The sequence below is a fragment of the Salmo trutta genome, chromosome 22 (genome assembly GCF_901001165.1).
Source record: "Salmo trutta chromosome 22, fSalTru1.1, whole genome shotgun sequence".
Lineage (NCBI taxonomy): Eukaryota > Metazoa > Chordata > Actinopteri > Salmoniformes > Salmonidae > Salmo > Salmo trutta.
The window spans coordinates 51,904,333-51,926,547 of NC_042978.1; the positions used below are offsets into that span (position 1 = coordinate 51,904,333).

Consider the following 22,215-nt stretch of genomic DNA (forward strand, 5'->3'; position numbering starts at 1 on the left):
TCCCCCGTGGGAATCGAACCCACAACCCTGGCGTTGCACACACCAACTGAGCCACAAGTGACATCAATAAGGGATCATATTGTTCACCTGGTCAGTTTATGTAAAGAGCAGATTTTCTTTATCTTTTGTATACTCAGTGCATTCCAAGTATTATATGTTATAAAAAAATAAAATAAAATAAAGTCAGATATACAGTTCAATGTATTTGACAGAATATCACCGGTATAGTTCAGTACAGTAGCGCAGAGACCGTATATATATATATATATATATATATATATATATATATATATATAAAGTGATGCCATTTTAAACTAAAGTACGGTGTTGACCATCCAGCCCCAAACCAAACCAGGCGGAGTGTATGACCCAGCGGACAGGATGGGACACTAGCCCTGTTCTGCTGTGATGAGGACAGGTTGCTGCTAACTGGGAAATACTCTCACCCAAAAATACCCCTTTACCCTGAGTCTGCGGTGTTTATATGTGAGGAACTGGGTGAAAGAAATCCCGAGTGTCAATAAGCTGCAGAATTTACCGCTGACCCCCCCCAAGGTAAGGTCTCTGTTTGCCCCGTGGTTCAGCCTAGGCTGTATGGCCTGCTAGCTCGCTAACTTCCTCTCTCATGCAGATATTTCACCCTCTTATGGCACAAATTATTCATGTGACACTCGGTCACATCGATACTCGAATGGAGTTTAAGGTGGGAATTTAATTTAGACATTGAGAAATGCCGCTGGGAGCTAAAATGAAGAGTTATTTTGGCATCGCCAGGGGCCGGAACGGTGCCGTGTTCCACGTCATGCAGCGAGGCCGGAGGTGTGCGACCAGGCCGCCGGTATTTAGTCCCAGTCTGGATGTGGGTTTTATCTATCTACCACTACAGAGGCATTATGCATGGTTTAAAACATGTATATTATGAATAACTAGTCTATATACCACTACAGAGGCAATATGCATGGTTTTAAAACATTTATATTATGAATAACTAGTCTATCTACCACTACAGAGGCAATATGCATGGCTTTAAAACATTTCTATTATGAATAACTGGTCTATCTATCACTACAGAGGTAATATGCATGGCTTTAAAACATTTATATTATGAATAACTGGTCTATCTATCACTACAGAGGTAATATGCATGGCTTTAAAACATTTCTATTATGAATAACTGGTCTATCTACCACTATAGAGGCAATATGCATGGTTTTAAAACATTTATATTATGAATAACAGGGGCTGGGGTTTGTTGATTTAGCTTCAGGAAACGGGTCATTTGTGGAGGTAAATGTAGGATAGTTGATTTGGCGTTTTTATTTCCATTACTGTGATTCCATATGACTGTTTAGCTAGTTATATATCATATTGGGTTAGCCTGCGCTTAGACTTGTTAGTTGATGGTGAATAACGTAGTAATAAGTTAGACAACGCGTCCTGCCATAGTTATAAGAACCAAAAAAACACAAATGGTTCATGCACTTTATTCTCATGAAACTTTCCTTTTTTCGTAATTGACCGTAGTTTTAATCTATGGAACTGGAGAAAGCAAAGATATTGATAACTAACCCAATATAGACCATAACTAGTCGTTTTCCAAGCAGCAGCTAGTGAGACCCTTACTGTCTTAATACTTCTGTTTGTCCTGTATTTCCTTCTAAACAATGTCATTGTTTAAAACTTTAGCATAGGGTAAAGTCTACAAAATGCAGTCCACTCTGTTTGTTATAGATTCTAGTTTTGGAAACAGAAAACTGTATGGAGATTTTAAAAAAAAGTTTAATCTATGAGGAGATTTGTAGCATAACGTCCATCTTGCTCCATCTTCTCCCACTGCCGGCCGACTGGACTTCCTCTCAGCACCATATTTGGTAGTGAGACCGGATGCATCACATTTATACATCCGGTGGAATATCTGGCTCATTCTTCTGTCTTGTGGAAGTAGTTTCAGAGGACTTCTGGAGGAAACAAAATATTTAAACTTCTTTAGGAAAACCTCCTAATGTTGTAAACAAACATCATTATGTTGTCGTCGAGTTACGAGTAATTTATTTTCCAAAGCTATGGCACACAATATTTTACATGCAGCAGGTTTTTAAAAGAACCAAAGAGTTTGGATTGCTTCATGTTTTCATTTTTTTTGCCATGGAGAAAATATATTGCGATTATTGTTATCAACCCAACCCTACTAATGGTATACAGCTATGAACAGAATTTACTTTTCCAGAGTTCCTTTTAAAAACATCTTTTTTTTGTTATAGGTGTAGAATAGCAGAAGCTTGAGAAAGCCACATTCTCACAGGTGGTACTTCAGGTGTGGACCATAATAACAATATGTATTGTTGCCACGTTTTGACCAGTATGAGGGTTATTTTGTTAGTGTAGGCTGGTCAGGACGTGGCAGAGGGTATTTGGTTTATGTGGTTCGGGGTGTGTGTATTATGTAGAGGGTAGTTGATTTATGTATTTCGTTTTTTTTTTTGGTCACTGCTCTATGTTAATCTATTTCTATGTTCTTTCTAGTTAGTCTGTTTCTATGTTTAGTTAATTGGGGTATGGACTCTCAATTGAAGGCAGGTGTTGTCTAGTGGCCTTTGATTGAGAGTCCTATATATTAGGTTGTGTTCGTAATTTGTGGGAGGTTGTTTCTTGTTTTGCGTGTGTGAGCCTGACAAGACTGTTTTGTTGTTCGTGAGTTCTTCTTTTGTTATTTTGGTGTTTTCTTGGTTTAAATAAAATACAAGATGAGCATCCACATTCCTGCTGCGTTTTGGTCCTCCATTCCAGACGACAACCGTTACAATTGTGTAAAGGCAAACAGGTGTAAAGTAGGTTCTATGAAGAAAAAAATAATAGAAATGTAGTGGTATGTTTATGGAGGTGAATTTGGGGTATTTGGGGTAGACCCGTTGGCATATAGAAGCCCATTCTTCCTCACCGAATGCATGTCCAATGTGTCTCTCCCAAACATGTCAACGCATCATAGGATGAGGAAACTTCTGTTAAATAAAATATATGTCGGAGATTAAACCTCTCCACGAACAGTAGGATTCGTAAATAGATTTAAAAAAAATATTTCAAGTCATTTGAAAACGTAGTTAATCGACTTTCTATGAAGTGTCTTAAGTTGTAGGTAAAAAAAAATAATAAAAAAAACTTTGTTGAGAAAGTCAATCTTAGTTTTTATCTGTTGGAACAATTTTAAGAGTGTACTGAGTAAATAAAGGCTTACGGTCAGCAATTCTCTTCGTCTTCCAGTCCAGAAGTCCAATACTCCTTATTTGGGGGGGATCTTGATTTAAGGGCAAACGGTGACCAGAGAGTGATACATCGTCTGAAATCTGCACGGTACCTCCTTCCATGTTTCTAAGTTAAGAGTGTATTATGTACTGTTACAATTGTCAGATAAGGCCTGGATCTTTTCAATGCTATTAATACACCTGAAACCCCACCTCTTTAAGGAATACCTGGGATAGGATAAAGTAATCCTTCTACCCCCCCCCCCCCCTTAAAAGATTTAGATGTACTATTGTAAAGTGGTTGTTCCACTGGATATCATAAGGTGAATGCACCAATTTGTAAGTCGCTCTGGATAAGAGCGTCTGCTAAATGACGTAAACGTAAACGTAAGGAAGCTAATGCGCTTGGCTGACATGCTATTGATTCCACCCCCAACCTAAATTGTGTGGCGTCTGTCTAGGCACCAACTAAATCATGTGTGTAGATCAGTAATATAGTTGTAGTTTTGGCAAAGAGATCCCTGCTAAATCCTTAGGCTAAATAGATTTCTACGTTGTTCCAGATATATTTCGATTGGCATTCATTTTTTTGACAAAAGGACTGAGATAGATGGCTAGGGGATATTTTGGAATAGATCATTTAGCCCGATGAAGGATATTCATCCTGACTGGGTAACGGGCGTATAGAGGGGGACCAAGGCACAGCTTGTTCAGTGTTCATAACTGTATTTTAATGAAAACGAAACACTTTGACAAAAGGTAACAAAACGACCAGCCAACAGTTCTGTCAGGTTACACAAACGAAGCAGAAAACAACTACCCCACTCGAAAACCAAGTGGGGAAAAAGGCTGCCTAAGTATGGCTTCCAATCAGAGACAACGATAGACAGCTGCTGCCTTGTGATTGGAAACCATACCCGGGCCAAAACATAGAAACACAAAAACATAGAATGCCCACCCACCTATCACACCCTGACCTAACTAAACAGAGAAACAACAGCTCTCTTAGGTCAGGGCGTGACACTGACGACATTAACCCTGCCAAAAAAAGAGTTTGGTAGGGTAGACCAGTTAATCAGGTCCTGTTTAATCTCTGTTAGCAAAGGCATGGAGTAACACAAGTATTTTAAACCTGTTTCAGTCTTTTGGAATGGAGATAACGTTTCTAAGTTGATTGTGGAGGGGATGCCTGGTTACCTAGTATGGCAACTGCTCTGCCTCCGACCGCAAGGCACTACAGAGGGGAGTGCGTACGGCCCAGTACATCACTGGGGCCAAGCTTCCTGCCATCCAGGACCTCTATATCAGGCAGTGTCAGAGGAAGGCCCTAAAAATGGTCAGACTCCAGCCACCCTAGTCATAGAGTGTTCTCTCTGCTACCGCACGGCAAGCAGTATCAGAGCTCCAAGTCCAGGTCCAAGAGGCTTCTAAACAGCTTCCATCCCCAAGCCATAAGACTCCTGAGCAGCTAATCGAATGGCTACCCAGACTACTTGCATTGCCCCCCCACTCTTCCACACCGCTGCTACTCTCTGTTATTATCTATGCATAGCCACTTTATTAACTCTACCTACATGTACATATTACCTCAACTTGCCCCTGCACATTGACTCTGTACCGGTACCCCCTGTATATAGCCTCCACATTGACTCTGTACCGTAACACCCTGTATATAGCCTCCACATTGACTCTGTACCAGTACCCCCTGTATATAGCCTCCACATTGACTCTGTACCGTAATACCCTGTATATAGCCTCCACATTGACTCTGTACCGGTACCCCCTGTATATAGCCTCCACATTGACTCTGTACCGTAATACCCTGTATATAGCCTCCACATTGACTCTGTACCGTAATACCCTGTATATAGCCTCCACATTGACTCTGTACTGGTACCCCCTGTATATAGCCTCCACATTGACTCTGTACCGTAATACCCTGTATATAGCCTCCACATTGACTCTGTACCGGTACCCCCTGTATATAGTCTCCACATTGACTCTGTACCGTAATACCCTGTATATAGCCTCCACATTGACTCTGTACCGGTACCCCCTGTATATAGCCTCCACATTGACTCTGTACCGTAATACCCTGTATATAGCCTCCACATTGACTCTGTACCGGTACCCCCCTGTATATAGCCTCCACATTGACTCTGTACTGGTAACCCCTGTATATAGTCTCCACATTGACTCTGTACCGTAATACCCTGTATATAGCCTCCACATTGACTCCGTACCGTAATACCCTGTATATAGCCTCCACATTGACTCTGTACCGGTACCCCCTGTATATAGTGTCCACATTGACTCTGTACCGGTAACCCCTGTATATAGTCTCCACATTGACTCTGTACTGGTAACCCCTGTATATAGTCTCCACATTGACTCTGTACCGTAATACCCTGTATATAGCCTCCACATTGACTCTGTACTGGTACCCCCTGTATATAGTGTCCACATTGACTCTGTACCGGTAACCCCTGTATATAGTCTCCACATTGACTCTGTACCGTAACACCCTGTATATAGCCTCCACATTGACTCTGTACCGTAATACCCTGTATATAGCCTCCACATTGACTCTGTACCAGTACCCCCTGTATATAGCCTCCACATTGACTCTGTACCGTAATACCCTGTATATAGCCTCCACATTGACTCTGTACCGGTACCCCCTGTATATAGCCTCCACATTGACTCTGTACCGTAATACCCTGTATATAGCCTCCACATTGACTCTGTACCGGTACCCCCTGTATATAGTCTCCACATTGACTCTGTACCGTAATACCCTGTATATAGCCTCCACATTGACTCTGTACCGTAATACCCTGTATATAGCCTCCACATTGACTCTGTACCGGTACCCCCTGTATATAGTCTCCACATTGACTCTGTACCGTAATACCCTGTATATAGCCTCCACATTGACTCTGTACCAGTACCCCCTGTATATAGCCTCCACATTGACTCTGTACCGTAATACCCTGTATATAGCCTCCACATTGACTCTGTACCGGTACCCCCTGTATATAGCCTCCACATTGACTCTGTACCGTAATACCCTGTATATAGCCTCCACATTGACTCTGTACCGTAATACCCTGTATATAGCCTCCACATTGACTCTGTACCGGTACCCCCCCTGTATATAGCCTCCACATTGACTCTGTACTGGTAACCCCTGTATATAGTCTCCACATTGACTCTGTACCGGTACCCCCTGTATATAGCCTCCACATTGACTCTGTACCGTAATACCCTGTATATAGCCTCCACATTGACTCTGTACCGGTACCCCCTGTATATAGTGTCCACATTGACTCTGTACCGGTAACCCCTGTATATAGTCTCCACATTGACTCTGTACTGGTAACCCCTGTATATAGTCTCCACATTGACTCTGTACCGTAATACCCTGTATATAGCCTCCACATTGACTCTGTACTGGTACCCCCTGTATATAGTGTCCACATTGACTCTGTACCGGTAACCCCTGTATATAGTCTCCACATTGACTCTGTACCGTAACACCCTGTATATAGCCTCCACATTGACTCTGTACCGTAATACCCTGTATATAGCCTCCACATTGACTCTGTACCGTAATACCCTGTATATAGCCTCCACATTGACTCTGTACCGGTACCCCCTGTATATAGTGTCCACATTGACTCTGTACCGGTAACCCCTGTATATAGTCTCCACATTGACTCTGTACCGTAACACCCTGTATATAGCCTCCACATTGACTCTGTACCGTAATACCCTGTATATAGCCTCCACATTGACTCTGTACCGTAATACCCTGTATATAGCCTCCACATTGACTCTGTACCGGTACCCCCTGTATATAGTGTCCACATTGACTCTGTACCGGTAACCCCTGTATATGGCCTCCACATTGAATCTGTACCGGTAACCCCTGTATATAGCCTCCACATTGACTCTGTACCGTAATACCCTGTATATAGTCTCCACATTGACTCTGTACCGGTAACCCCTGTATATAGCCTCCACATTGACTCTGTACCGGTACCCCCTGTATATAGTCTCCACATTGACTCTGTACTGGTAACCCCTGTATATAGCCTCGCTATTGTTATTTTACTGCTGCTCATTCATTATTTGTTACCGTAAAAAAAAAAAGAAGAAATACAATTATTTTTCTTAATGGCATTGTTGGTTAAGGGCTTTTTAAGTAAGCATTTTACTGTAAGGTCTACAACTGTTGTATTCGGGCACTTGTGACAAATAAAATTGGATTTGATATTCAAAGGTAAAGCCATGGATTTATCCAAGTTAATTTTGTACTAATTTTGTACATTACTGCAGTGACAGGGGGCTCTGGTTTAACCTCTCTCGGGTATGTGGGACGAAATCGAGAGCCTATGGGAGCCTTAGAAATTGTCACGTTACAGCAGAGATGCTGTATTTTTGACAGAGATGCCACAGAAGCACAAGAAATGGTCAGAGAGGGCACTTCCTGTAAGGAATCTTCTCAGGTTTTGGCCTGCCATATGAGTTCTGTTATACTCACAGACACCATTCAAACAGTTTTATAAACTTTAGAGTGTTTTCTATCCAAATCTACCAATTATATGCATATTCTCGTTTCTGGAAAAGTGTAGTAACCAGTTTAAATCGGGTACGTTTTTTATCCGGCCGTGAAAATACTGCCCCCTAGCCCTAAGAAGTTAAACATGTATAAAAGCACATCATCAGTAAATAGTGAAATTCTGTGCTCTTCCTCACCCATAGAGATGCCCCTGATGTTATTACTAGACCTTATTCCCTCAGCCAGTGGTTCCATGACTAACGAAAACAGTGTAGGAGATAAAGGACAGCCTTGACGACAGCCCTTACCAATAGGAAATCTTTCTGGTTAACTGCCGCTGATGGGTCAGAATAAAGTCATTTTAATAAATTAATAAAATGGTCACTGAGATTTTCTCTTTGGTCTGGAAGTAATGTAGGCGGACCAGCATTGCTTTGGGAGGGTGACTGGGCTGTTATTTTACCGCTAGAGTACGAAGCGCCCTATCGATGACTGGGGGCCTGTCACACGTCTCTCCGCCGTTGACGTCTTGCAGGAAAGAGGACTGGGTAGGATTGCGCCCTTCCGTCCCTTCTGGGTTTCCGACCACACATATAGTACCAGTCAAAAGTTTGGACACACCTACTCATTCAAGGGTTTTTCTTTATTTTCAATATTTTCTACATTGTAGCACAATAGTGAAGACATCAAAACTGTGAAATAACACATTTAGTAACCAAAATGGTGTGTCGCTGCAGAATGCTGTGGTAGCCATGCTGGTTAGGTGTACCTTGACTTCTAAATAAATCGCTGACAGTGTCACCAGCAAAGTACCATCACACCTCCTCCTCCATGCTTCACGGTGGGAACCACACATGCAGAGATCATCCGTTCACCTACTCTGCGTCTCACAAAGACACAGCGTTTTGAACCAAAAATCTCAAATTTGGACTCATCAGACCAAAGGACAGATTTCCACTGGTCTAATATCCATTGCTCGTATTTGTTGGCCAAAGCAAGTCATTTCTTCTTAATGGTGTCCTTTAGTAGTGGTTTCTTTGCAACAATTCAACCATGAAGGCCTGATTCACACAGTCTCCTCTGAACAGTTGATGTTGAGATGTGTCTGTTACTAGAACTCTGGGAAGCATTTATTTGTGCTGCAATTTCAGAGGCTGGTAACTCTAATGAACTTATCCTCTGCAGCAGAGGAAACTCTGGGTCTTCCTTTCCTGTGGCGGTCCTCATGAGGCTGGTAACTCTGACCCAACCAGATGGATCATATTGTCTAGTGGTCCCAGCCCCCTACCAGATGGATCATATTGTCTAGTGGTCCCAGCCCCCTACCAGATGGATCATATTGTCTAGTGGTCCCAGCTCCCTACCAGCAGGATCATATTGTCTAGTGGTCCCAGCTCCCTAGCAGGTGGATCATATTGTCTAGTGGTCCCAGCCCCCTACCAGATGGATCATATTGTCTAGTTGTCCCAGCCCCCTACCAGATGGATCATATTGTCTAGTGGTCCCAGCTCCCTACCAGATGGATCATATTGTCTAGTGGTCCCAGCCCCCTACCAGATGGATCATATTGTCTAGTGGTCCCAGCCCCCTACCAGATGGATCATATTGTCTAGTGGTCCCAGCTCCCTACCAGATGGATCATATTGTCTAGTGGTCCCAGCCCCCTACCAGATGGATCATATTGTCTAGTGGTCCCAGCCCCCTACCAGATGGATCATATTGTCTAGTGGTCCCAGCTCCCTACCAGATGGATCATATTGTCTAGTGGTCCCAGCCCCCTACCAGATGGATCATATTGGGTTCTCCTATTGACAGGGTTCTCCTATTGACAGGGTTCTCCTATTGACAGGGTTCTCCTATTGACAGGGTTATCCTACCCACAGCTATTGACAGGGTTCTCCTATTGACAGGGTTCTCCTATTGACAGGGTTATCCTATCCACAGCTATTGACAGGGTTCTCCTATTGACAGGGTTCTCCTATTGACAGGGTTCTCCTATTGACAGGGTTCTCCTACCCACAGCTATTCCATCTATGGACTCATAATGACATGAACTGTTTGAATCTGTCTACAGGGATGAGAGGAGTTTGGTTGGAGTGCACCAGAGGACGACTTTGTGACGTGACATTTATGGTGAGTCGTCTCCGTGCTGCTTCCTGATGTGTCGGCATTAAGTAATTGTCTCTGGCCCCCTCCCAGTTAGGGGGAGTGATGAGCTCTACAGCAGAGAGTCTCTGGCCCCCTCCCAGTTAGGGGGAGTGATGAGCTCTACAGCAGAGAGTCTCTGGCCCCCTCCCAGTTAGGGGGAGTGATGAGCTCTACAGCAGAGAGTCTCTGGCCCCCTTCCAGTTAGGGGGAGTGATGAGCTCTACAGCAGAGAGTCTCTGGCCCCCTCCCAGTTAGGGGGAGTGATGAGCTCTACAGCAGAGTCTCTGGCCCCCTCCCAGTTAGGGGGAGTGATGAGCTTCTCGTGCCTCTCCTCGTGCCTCTCCTCGTGCCTCTCTTCGTGCCTCTCCTCGTGCCTCTCCTCGTGCCTCTCCTCATTGCCCCTTCTCGTGCCTCTTCTCGTGCCTCTCCTCATTGCCCCTTCTCGTGCCTCTTCTCGTGCCTCTTCTCGTGCCTCTTCTCGTGCCCCTTCTCGTGCCTCTCCTCGTGCCCCTTCTCGTGCCTCTTCTCGTGCCTCTCCTCATTGCCTCTCCTCGTGCCTCTCCTCGTGCCTCTCCTCGTGCCTCTTCTCATTGCCCCTTCTCGTGCCTCTCCTCGTGCCTCTTCTCGTGCCCCTTCTCGTGCCTCTCCTCGTGCCTCACCTCGTGCCTCTCCTCGTGCCTCTTCTCATTGCCCCTTCTCGTGCCTCTCCTCGTGCCTCTCCTCGTGCCTCTCCTCGTGCCCCTTCTCGTGCCTCTCCTCGTGCCTCTCCTCGTGCCTCTCCTCATGCCTCTCCTCGTGCCTCTTCTCGTGCCTCTCCTCGTGCCTCTTCTCGTGCCTCTTCTCGTGCCTCTTCTCGTGCCCCTTCTCGTGCCTCTCCTCGTGCCTCTCGTGCCTCTCCTTGTGCCTCTCCTCGTGCCTCTTCTCGTGCCTCTCCTCGTGCCTCTCCTTGTGCCTCTCCTCGTGCCTCTCCTTGTGCCTCTCCTCGTGCCTCTCCTCGTGCCTCTTCTCATTGCCCCTTCTCGTGCCTCTCCTCGTGCATCTCCTCATACCTCTCGTGCCTCTCCTCGTGCCTCTCCTCGTGCCTCTCCTCGTGCCTCTCCTCGTGCCTCTTCTCGTGCCTCTTCTCGTGCCTCTCCTCGTGCCTCTCCTCATTGCTCCTTCTCGTGCCTCTCCTCGTGCCCCTTCTCGTGCCCCTTCTCGTGCCTCTCCTCGTGCCTCTCGTGCCTCTCCTCATACCTCTCGTGCCTCTCCTCGTGCCTCTCCTCGTGCCTCTCCTCGTGCCTCTCCTCGTGCCCCTTCTCGTGCCTCTCCTCGTGCCTCTCCTCGTGCCCCTCCTCGTGCCCCTCCTCGTGCCCCTTCTCGTGCCTCTCCTCGTGCCCCTTCTCGTTTCTCGTGCCTCTCCTCGTGCCTCTTCTCGTGCCTCTCCTCGTGCCTCTTCTTGTGCCTCTCCTCGTGCCTCTCCTCGTGCCCCTTCTCGTGCCTCTCCTCGTGCCTCTCCTCGTGCCTCTCCTCGTGCCTCTTCTCGTGCCTCTCCTCGTGCCTCTTCTCGTGCCTCTCCTCGTGCCTCTTCTCGTGCCTCTCCTCGTGCCTCTTCTCGTGCCTCTTCTCATGCCTCTCGTGCCTCTTCTCGTGCCTCTCCTCGTGCCTCTTCTCATGCCTCTCATGCCTCTCCTCGTGCCTCTTCTCGTGCCTCTCCTCGTGCCTCTCCTCATGCCTCTCGTGCCTCTTCCCCCTGTAGGATACGTCAGGATGAAACGTCTCAGGTCTTCAAGCAGCAGTGACAGTTCTGACAATGAGAGTGAGTTCACTTTCTGCATAAATTTCATGACCTAAAACGACATGTGATTGTTTTTTTTATACCTAGTTGTCTTCGGAAAGTATTCAGACCCCTTGACTTTTTCCACATTTTGTTACGTTACAGCCTTATTCTAAAATGCTGAGGAAATGTTATTTAATACAATTTACACACAATACCCCATAATAAAAGAGAGAACCAACTTTTTGGACATTTTGATTGGAGTCCACCTGTGGTAAATTCAATTAATTGGACATGATTTGGAAATGTGCACACCTGTCTATATAAGGTCCCACAGTTGACAGTGTATGTCAGAGCAAAAACCAAGCCATGAGGTCAAAGGAATTGTCTGTAGAGCTCCGAGACAGGATTGTGTCGAGGCACAGATCTGGGGAAGGGTACCAAAACATTTCTGCAGCATTGAAGGTCCCCAAGAACACAGTGGCCTCCATCATTCTTAAATGGAAGAAGTTTGGAACCACCTAGACTCTTCCTAGAGCTGGCCGCCCGGCCAAACTGAGCAATCGGGGAAGAAGGGCCTTGGTCAGGGAGGAGACCAAGAACCCAATGGTCACTCTGACAGAGCTCCAGAGTTCCTCTGTGGAGATGGGAGAACCTTCCAGAAGGACAACCATTTCTGCAGCACTCCACCAATCAGGCCTTTACGGTAGAGTGGCCAGATGGAAGCCACTCTTCAGTAAAAGGCACATGACAGCCCGCTTGGAGTTTACCAAAAGGCACCTAAAGGACTCTCAGACCATGAGAAACAAGATTCTTTGGTCTGATGAAACCAAGATTGAACTCTTTGGCCTGAATGCCAAGCGTCACGTCTGGAGGAAACCTGGCACCATCCCTACGGTGAAGCATGGTGGTGGCAGCATCATGCTGTGGGGATGTTTTCCAGTGGCAGGGACTGGGAGACTAGTCAGGATCGAGGGAAAGATGAACAGAGAAAAGTACAGAGAGAATCTTGATGAAAACCTGCTCCAGAGCGCTCAGAACCTCAGACTGGGGCGAAGGTTCACCTTCCAACAGGACAACGACCCTAAGCACATATCCAAGACAATGCAGGAGTGGCTTCAGGACAAGTATCTGAATGTCCTTGAGTGGCCCAGCCAGAGCCCGGATTTGAACCTGATCGAACATCTCTGGAGAGACCTGAAAATAGCTTTGCAGCGACCCTCCCCATCCAACCTGACAGAGCTTGAGAGGATCTGCAGAGAAGAATGGGAGAAACTCCCCAAATACAGGTGTGCCAAGCTTGTAGCGTCATACCCAAGAAGACTTGAGGCTGTAATCACTGCCAAAGGTGCTTCAACAAAGTACTAAGTAAAGGGTCTGAATACTTATGTAAATGTGATATTTCATCTGATAAATTAGCAACAATTTCTAAAACCTGTTTTTGTTTTGTCATTATGGGGTAATGTGTGTAGATTGAGGGGGGGAAAACAAATCAATTTTAGAATACGGCTGTAATGTAACAAAATTTGGAAAAAGTCAAAGGGTCTGAATAAGTGTTTGTTGCATGTTTTTACATTTTCATCTTGACAAAAGAAACAGGTCAGGCATGTACCAGGGTTGGCTCACTTTGAAACGAAGCCAGTCAATTCAGGAAGTTTTAAAATGTTTGAAATAAATAGCTATTGAAAATAAAGGACTTTTTTTTTTTCTCGATTGAATTGTAATTTTAGTTTACTTCCTGAATTGACTCCTTTAGAGTTGAGCCCAACCCTGGCATGTAACGCCCTGTTCCTCTCTCAAACTCCCTTTTTACTTCAGGTCCTTCCACCTCATTCTGCTCCTCCAACAAGTATGGAAGTAAACCTGGAACCCCCGCTCCCATGCCCAAGAAACCAGCAGAGGTACAGTATGAGAAGGACAGCTTCCTGTCTATAGGCTGGTTATCTCTCAGGTTGTTCCTTAATGACGACTCCATAGGGCTCTGGTCAATAGTCGTGCACTGTTTAGGTAATAGGGTCTACCCCCTCCCCTCTCTCCCTAGGGTAGAATGTCTCTGTCAGTCTGATACCCCTCTCTCCCTAGGGTAGAATGTCTCTGTCAGCCTGTTGATACCCCTCTCTCCTCTCTCCCTAAGGTAGAATGTCTCTGTCAGCCTGTTGATACCCCTCTCTCCTCTCTCCCTAAGGTAGAATGTCTCTGTCAGCCTGTTGATACCCCTCTCCTCTCTCCCTAGGGTAGAATGTCTCTATCAGTCTGTTGATACCCCTCTCTCCTCTCTCCCTAGGGTAGAATGTCTCTATCAGTCTGTTGATACCCCTCTCTCCTCTCTCCCAAGGGTAGAATGTCTCTGTCAGCCTGTTGATACCCCTCTCCTCTCTCCCTAGGGTAGAATGTCTCTGTCAGTCTGATGATACCCCCTCTCTGTATTTATGCGTCTCCTCTCCTCTCTCCCCAGGTGTTCAGGAAAGATCTGATCAGTGCCATGAAGCTGCCAGACTCTCACCATGTTTCCCCTGAAGACTATTACCTGCTGGGGGACACCTGGAGACAGGAGTGGGAAAAGGGGGTGCAGGTGCCTGCCTTCCCCGAAACCATCCCACACGCCTCCATCAGGTAACCATCCCACACGCCTCCATCAGGTAACCATCCCACACGCCTCCATCAGGTAACCATCCCACACGCCTCCATCGGGTAACCATCCCACACGCCTCCATCGGGTAGCCACCCCACACGCCTCCATCGGGTAGCCATCCCACACGCCTCCATCAGGTAGCCATCCCACACGCCTCCATCAGGTAGCCATCCCACACGCCTCCATCAGGTAACCATCCCACACGCCCTCCATCAGGTAGCCATCCCACACGCCTCCATCAGGTAACCATCCCACACGCCTCCATCAGGTAACCATCCCACACGCCTCCATCAGGTAACCATCCCACACGCCTCCATCAGGTAGCCATCCCACACGCCTCCATCAGGTAACCATCCCACACGCCTCCATCGGGTAACCATCCCACACGCCTCCATCGGGTAACCATCCCACACGCCCTCCATCAGGTTACCATCCCACACGCCCTCCATCAGGTAACCATCCCACACGCCTCCATCAGGTAACCATCCCACATGCCTCCATCAGGTAACCATCCCACACGCCTCCATCAGGTAGCCATCCCACACGCCTCCATCGGGTAGCCATCCCACACGCCTCCATCGGGTAACCATCCCACACGCCTCCATCGGGTAACCATCCCACACGCCCTCCATCAGGTTACCATCCACACGCCCTCCATCAGGTAACCATCCCACACGCCTCCATCAGGTAACCATCCCACATGCCTCCATCAGGTAACCATCCCACACGCCTCCATCAGGTAGCCATCCCACACGCCTCCATCGGGTAGCCATCCCACACGCCTCCATCGGGTAACCATCCCACACGCCTCCATCAGGTAACCATCCCACACGCCTCCATCAGGTAACCATCCCACACGCCTCCATCAGGTAACCATCCCACACGCCTCCATCGGGTAACCATCCCACACGCCTCCATCGGGTAACCATCCCACACGCCTCCATCGGGTAGCCACCCCACACGCCTCCATCGGGTAGCCATCCCACACGCCTCCATCGGGTAGCCATCCCACACGCCTCCATCAGGTAGCCATCCCACAACGCCTCCATCAGGTACCATCCCACACGCCCCATCAGGTAGCCATCCCACACGCCTCCATCAGGTAACCATCCCACACGCCTCCATCAGGTAACCATCCCACACGCCTCCATCAGGTAACCATCCCACACGCCTCCATCAGGTAGCCATCCCACACGCCTCCATCAGGTAACCATCCCACACGCCTCCATCGGGTAGCCATCCCACACGCCCTCCATCAGGTAACCATCCCACACGCCTCCATCGGGTAGCCATCCCACACGCCTCCATCGGGTAACCATCCCACACGCCTCCATCGGGTAGCCCATCCCACACGCCTCCATCGAGTAACCATCCCACACGCCTCCATCGGGTAGCCATCCCACACGCCTCCATCGGGTAGCCATCCCACACGCCTCCATCAGGTAACCATCCCACACGCCTCCATCGGGTAGCCATCCCACACGCCTCCATCAGGTAACCATCCCACACGCCTCCATCAGGTAACCATCCCACACGCCTCCATCAGGTAACCATCCCACACGCCTCCATCGGGTAACCATCCCACACGCCTCCATCGGGTAACCATCCCACACGCCTCCATCAGGTAACCATCCCACACGCCTCCATCGGGTAGCCATCCCACACGCCTCCATCAGGTAGCCATCCCACACGCCTCCATCAGGTAACCATCCCACACGCCTCCATCGGGTAACCATCCACACGCCTCCATCGGGGTAACCATCCCACACGCCTCCATCAGGTAACCATCCCACACGCCTCCATCGGGTAGCCATCCCACACGCCTCCATCAGGTAGCCATCCCACACGCCTCCATCAGGTAACCATCCCACACGCCTCCATCGGGTAACCATCCCACACGCCTGTCTCCTCCAGTCCGAACATAGACACTACAAAATGTTTCCCTTTTTGGTGCAGTGAGTAGCAGCACCAGAATCCACATTGTAAAAAATACAATCAAAAGGTCTCTAAACCAGGTGTGTGTGTGTGTGTGTGTGTGTGTGTGTGTGTGTGTGTGTGTGTGTGTGTGTGTGTGTGTGTGTGTGTGTGTGTGTGTGTGTGAGAGAGAGGAATTAGCCTATATGGATAGGGCTACATTAAAATGGTTCTTCCAGAATAAATCTGGAATGCGTAACCATGGTAGCAGTTAAAAGGGAACAGTTTGTAGATTATGGGGAAATGATTAGACTAAAGGTGAGGAAACAACAGTTCACCTGAAACAAGACTGAATCCAAACATTATTACTGTTGACTTCATGTGCATTTTACATTTTACTGTACTTTTCACAATATTTGTTGATAACGACATCTGAAAATACTCTTGGTACATTCAGTAACGTGAACATTAGTGGAAGGTGAGACTAAAACATGTTAAAGGTTTGAGTGAGAGGACGGACTGGTGTAGTGACCACACCCTCTCCAGACTGGGGGTTACAGTGAGAGGAGGTGTAAATGGTGTAGTGACCACACCCTCTCCAGACTGGGGGTTACAGTGAGAGGAGGTGTAACTGGTGTAGAGACCACACCCTCTCCAGACTGGGGGTTACAGTGAGAGGAGGTGTAACTGGTGTAGAGACCACACCCTCTCCAGACTGGGGGTTACAGTGAGGGGTGTAACTGGTGTAGTGACCACACCCTCTCCAGACTGGAGGTTACAGTGAGGGGTGTAACTGGTGTAGTGACCACACCCTCTCCAGACTGGGGGTTACAGAGAGAGGACGGACTGGTGTAGTGACCACACCCTCTCCAGACTGGGGGTTACAGTGAGAGGAGGTGTAACTGGTGTAGTGACCACACCCTCTCCAGACTGTGGGTTACAGTGAGGGGTGTAACTGGTGTAGTGACCACACCCTCTCCAGACTGTGGGTTACAGTGGGAGGAGGTGTAACTGGTGTAGTGTCCACACCCTCTCCAGACTGTGGGTTACAGTGAGAGGACGGACTGGTGTAGTGACCACACCCTCTCCAGACTGTGGGTTACAGTGAGAGGAGGTGTAACTGGTGTAGTAACCACACCCTCTCCAGACTGGGGGTTACAGTGAGAGGAGGTGTAACTGGTGTAGTGACCACACCCTCTCCAGACTGTGGGTTACAGTGAGAGGAGGTGTAACTGGTGTAGTGACCACACCCTCTCCAGACTGGGGGTTACAGTGAGAGGAGGTGTAACTGGTGTAGTGACCACACCCTCTCCAGACTGGGGGTTACAGAGAGAGGAGGTGTAACTGGTGTAGTGACCACACCCTCTCCAGACTGGGGGTTACAGTGAGAGGAGGTGTAACTGTTGTAGTGACCACACCCTCTCCAGACTGGGGGTTACAGTGAGAGGAGGTGTAACTGGTGTAGTGACCACACCCTCTCCAGACTGTGGGTTACAGTGAGAGGAGGTGTAACTGGTGTAGTGACCACACCCTCTCCAGACTGGGGGTTACAGTGAGAGGAGGTGTAACTGGTGTAGTGACCACACCCTCTCCAGACTGGGGGTTACAGTGAGAGGAGGTGTAACTGGTGTAGTGACCCACACCCTCTCCAGACTGTGGGTTACAGTGAGAGGAGGTGTAACTGGTGTAGTGACCACACCCTCTCCAGACTGGGGGTTACAGAGAGAGGAGGTGTAACTGGTGTAGTGACCACACCCTCTCCAGACTGGGGGTTACAGTGAGGGGTTTAACTGGTGTAGTGACCACACCCTCTCCAGACTGGGTTACAGTGAGAGGTGTAACTGGTGTAGTGACCACACCCTCTCCAGACTGGGGCTTACAGTGAGAGGAGGTGTAACTGGTGTAGTGACCACACCCTCTCCAGACTGGGGGTTACAGTGAGAGGAGGTGTAACTGGTGTAGTGACCACACCCTCTCCAGACTGGGGGTTACAGTGAGAGGAGGTGTAACTGGTGTAGTGACCACACCCTCTCCAGACTGGGGGTTACAGTGGGAGGTGTAACTGGTGTAGAGACCACACCCTCTCCAGACTGGGGGTTACAGTGAGAGGAGGTGTAACTGGTGTAGTGACCACACCCTCTCCAGACTGGGGGTTACAGTGAGAGGAGGTGTAACTGGTGTAGTGACCACACCCTCTCCAGACTGGGGGTTACAGTGAGAGGACGGACTGGTGTAGTGACCACACCCTCTCCAGACTGTGGGTTACAGTGAGAGGAGGTGTAACTGGTGTAGTGACCACACCCTCTCCAGACTGGGGGTTACAGTGAGAGGAGGTGTAACTGGTGTAGTGACCACACCCTCTCCAGACTGTGGGTTACAGTGAGAGGAGGTGTAACTGGTGTAGTGACCACACCCTCTCCAGACTGGGGGTTACAGTGAGAGGACGGACTGGTGTAGTGACCACACCCTCTCCAGACTGTGGGTTACAGTGAGAGGAGGTGTAACTGGTGTAGTGACCACACCCTCTCCAGACTGGGGTTACAGTGAGAGGAGGTGTAACTGGTGTAGTGACCACACCCTCTCCAGACTGGGTTACAGTGAGAGGAGGTGTAACTGGTGTAGTGACCACACCCTCTCCAGACTGGGGGTTACAGTGAGAGGAGGTGTAACTGGTGTAGTGACCACACCCTCTCCAGACTGTGGGTTACAGTGAGAGGAGGTATAACTGGTGTAGTGACCACACCCTCTCCAGACTGGGGGTTACAGTGAGGGGTGTAACTGGTGTAGTGACCACACCCTCTCCAGACTGGGGGTTACAGTGAGAGGAGGTGTAACTGGTGTAGTGACCACACCCTCTCCAGACTGGGTTACAGTGAGAGGTGTAACTGGTGTAGTGACCACACCCTCTCCAGACTGTGCACAGTTCGTAAGTAATTTCGATGCACTTTTATGATTAAGCCCAGGCCAGGGTACGACGCTGTGTCATTCTGTTCAGGACAGGCCAGGGGACAGGCCAGGGGACGACGCCGTGTCGTCCTGTTCAGGACAGGCCAGGGGACAGGCCAGGGGACGACGCCGTATTGTCCTGTAACTGTACATCAAACATAGTGATCATAAACGTTGACACTGTATATGACAGGAGTTTTTTAATGTTTGGTTTGCTTGTTTGACATCAAAGCGGTATTTATTATAATCCTCAACGTCTCGTCTTTTCAAAATACGTAGAGTCCTAGTAATTTACAGTGTGTGCAAAAGGGATGGGGGAACTTCTTGTGCTCAAGTTCAGAACAGCTGTCAGTCAAAACCCATACAGAGCTGTGAAGCACAAAGCCTGAGCTCTGACGTCATGTATAGCATGTTACTGTACAGCCACTACGGTCCAATTTAGGTGCTTTTCAGTGTCCAGGTCAGCCATTCTCAACCTGTATATGGGTATGACTGTAGAGGGTTACTGGTTTGTCTGGGTACTGGACGACTTCCCAAACTGCCAGTGATTCCTTACAATTGTTTGCATTTGTGTCTGTAGGAACATAGAGGAGAAGCCTAAGGAGGTGTTGTTCACTCTACAGAAGAGGTATATCCAGTGCTGGAGTCAGACCTCTACAGAGACGGGTTACATTAACATCAAGGAGCTGGCTGAGGCCATGTGCTCTTATGACCTGGATAACATGGACCTCTACTGGCTGCAGGCACTCAACGCTGAGCTAGAACACATGGGTAAGGACTCAACGCTGAGCTAGGACACATGGGTAAGGACTCAACACTAAGCTAGGACACATGGGTAAGGACTCAACACTAAGCTAGGACACATGGGTAAGGACTCAACACTAAGCTAGGACACATGGGTAAGGACTCAACACTAAGCTAGGACACATGGGTAAGGACTCAACAATGAGCTAGAACACATGGGTAAGGACTCAACGCTGAGCTAGGACACATGGGTAATGACTCAACACTGAGCTGGGACACATGGGTAAGGACTCAACGCTGAGCTAGAACACATGGGTAAGGACTCAACGCTGAGCTAGACATGGGTAAGGACTCAATGCTGAGCTAGAACATATGGGTAAGGACTCAACGCTGAGCAGGGAGACATGGGTAAGGGACTCAATGCTGAGCTAGAACACATGGGTAAGGACTCAACGCTGAGCTAGGACACATGGGTAAGGACTCAACACTAAGCTAGGACACATGGGTAAGGACTCAACACTAAGCTAGGACACATGGGTAAGGACTCAACACTAAGCTAGGACACATGGGTAAGGACTCAACACTAAGCTAGGACACATGGGTAAGGACTCAACAATGAGCTAGAACACATGGGTAAGGACTCAACGCTGAGCTAGAACACATGGGTAAGGCCTCAACACTGAGCTAGAACACATGGGTAAGGACTCAACAATGAGCTAGAACACATGGGTAAGGACTCAACACTAAGCTAGGACACATGGGTAAGGACTCAACACTAAGCTAGGACACATGGGTAAGGACTCAACACTAAGCTAGGACACATGGGTAAGGACTCAACAATGAGCTAGAACACATGGGTAAGGACTCAACGCTGAGCTAGAACACATGGGTAAGGCCTCAACACTGAGCTAGAACACATGGGTAAGGACTCAACGCTGAGCTAGAACACATGGGTAAGGACTCAACAATGAGCTAGAACACATGGGTAAGGACTCAACGCTGAGCTAGAACACATGGGTAAGGACTCAAAACTGAGCTGGGACACATGGGTAAGGACTCAACACTAAGCTAGGACACATGGGTAAGGACTCAACGCTGAGCTAGAACACATGGGTAAGGACTCAACGCTGAGCTAGGACACATGTGTAAGGGACTCGACGCTGAGCTAGAACACATGGGTAAGGGACTCAACACTGAGCTAGGACACATGGGTAAGGGACTCGACGCTGAGCTAGAACACATGGGTAAGGACTCAACGCTGAGCTAGGACACATGGGTAAGGGACTCGACGCTGAGCTAGAACACATGGGTAAGGGACTCAACACTGAGCTAGAACACATGGGTAAGGGACTCAATGCTGAGCTAGGACACATGGGTAAGGAACACATCCACATACTTGCATAGGTTCGGTTTGCTCCTAGCAAAACTCTGCTAGGCGACGTGAATGTCTGTGTTCGGATACTCCCTTAAAAGTCCTTCTCTTGAAAAATAAGAAAAAAGTGGGAATATTACTGTTTGTCCCTCTTGAGATACCGTAGCAACAACACAGCCAATATACTACTTCCTCAATAGTCCAGATGAACCTAAGATGAAGACATCTGTAACGAAGACATCTGTAACGAACTTGGACTTTTTTGTGGAGGAGGTCATATTCATTCTATTTTACATTAACGGTATTTGGTCCCGTACTTGGTCCAGTATTTGGTCCAGTGTCTGGTTCAGTATCTGGTCCGGTGTTTGGTCCAGCATCTGGTCCAGTGTTTGGTCCAATATCTGGTCCAGTATCTGGTCCAGTGTTTGGTCCAGTATCTGGTCCAGTATCTGGTCCAGTGTCTGGTCCAGTGTTTGGTCCAGTGTCTGGTCCAGTATCTGGTCCAGTGTCTGGTCCAGTGTCTGGTCCAGTGTTTGGTCCAGTGTCTGGTCCAGTATCTGGCCCAGTGTTTGGTCCAGTGTTTGGTCCAGTATCTGGCCCAGTGTTTGGTCCAGTGTTTGGTCCAGTGTTTGGTCCAGTGTTTGGTCCAGTATCTGGTCCAGTGTCTGGTCCAGTATCTGGTCCAGTATCTGGCCCAGTGTTTGGTCCAGTGTTTGGTCCAGTATCTGGTCCAGTGTTTGGTCCAATATCTGGTCCAGTATCTGGCCCAGTGTTTGGTCCAGTGTTTGGTCCAGTGTTTGGTCCAGTATCTGGTCCAATGTTTGGTCCAATATCTGGTCCAGTATCTGGTCCAATGTTTGGTCCAATATCTGGTCCAGTATCTGGTCCAGTGTTTGGTCC

The 22,215-nt window shown here is 48.2% G+C and overlaps 1 protein-coding gene across 1 annotated transcript in view; it reads left to right on the top strand.

Annotated features, from left to right (window-relative positions):
- Positions 1–355: 355 nt before the first annotated feature.
- Positions 356–22,215, top strand: part of LOC115158928 (protein Jade-3-like) — a 30,776-nt gene continuing 8,916 nt past the window's right edge. Inside the window, exons 1-6 of the mRNA XM_029708365.1 lie at positions 356–555; positions 9,878–9,936; positions 11,690–11,749; positions 13,526–13,608; positions 14,163–14,320; positions 19,780–19,970. Of these exons, the coding sequence (XP_029564225.1) occupies positions 11,701–11,749; positions 13,526–13,608; positions 14,163–14,320; positions 19,780–19,970 (481 nt within the window). The 5' untranslated portion in view covers positions 356–555; positions 9,878–9,936; positions 11,690–11,700. The remainder of the gene's footprint in view (positions 556–9,877; positions 9,937–11,689; positions 11,750–13,525; positions 13,609–14,162; positions 14,321–19,779; positions 19,971–22,215) is intronic.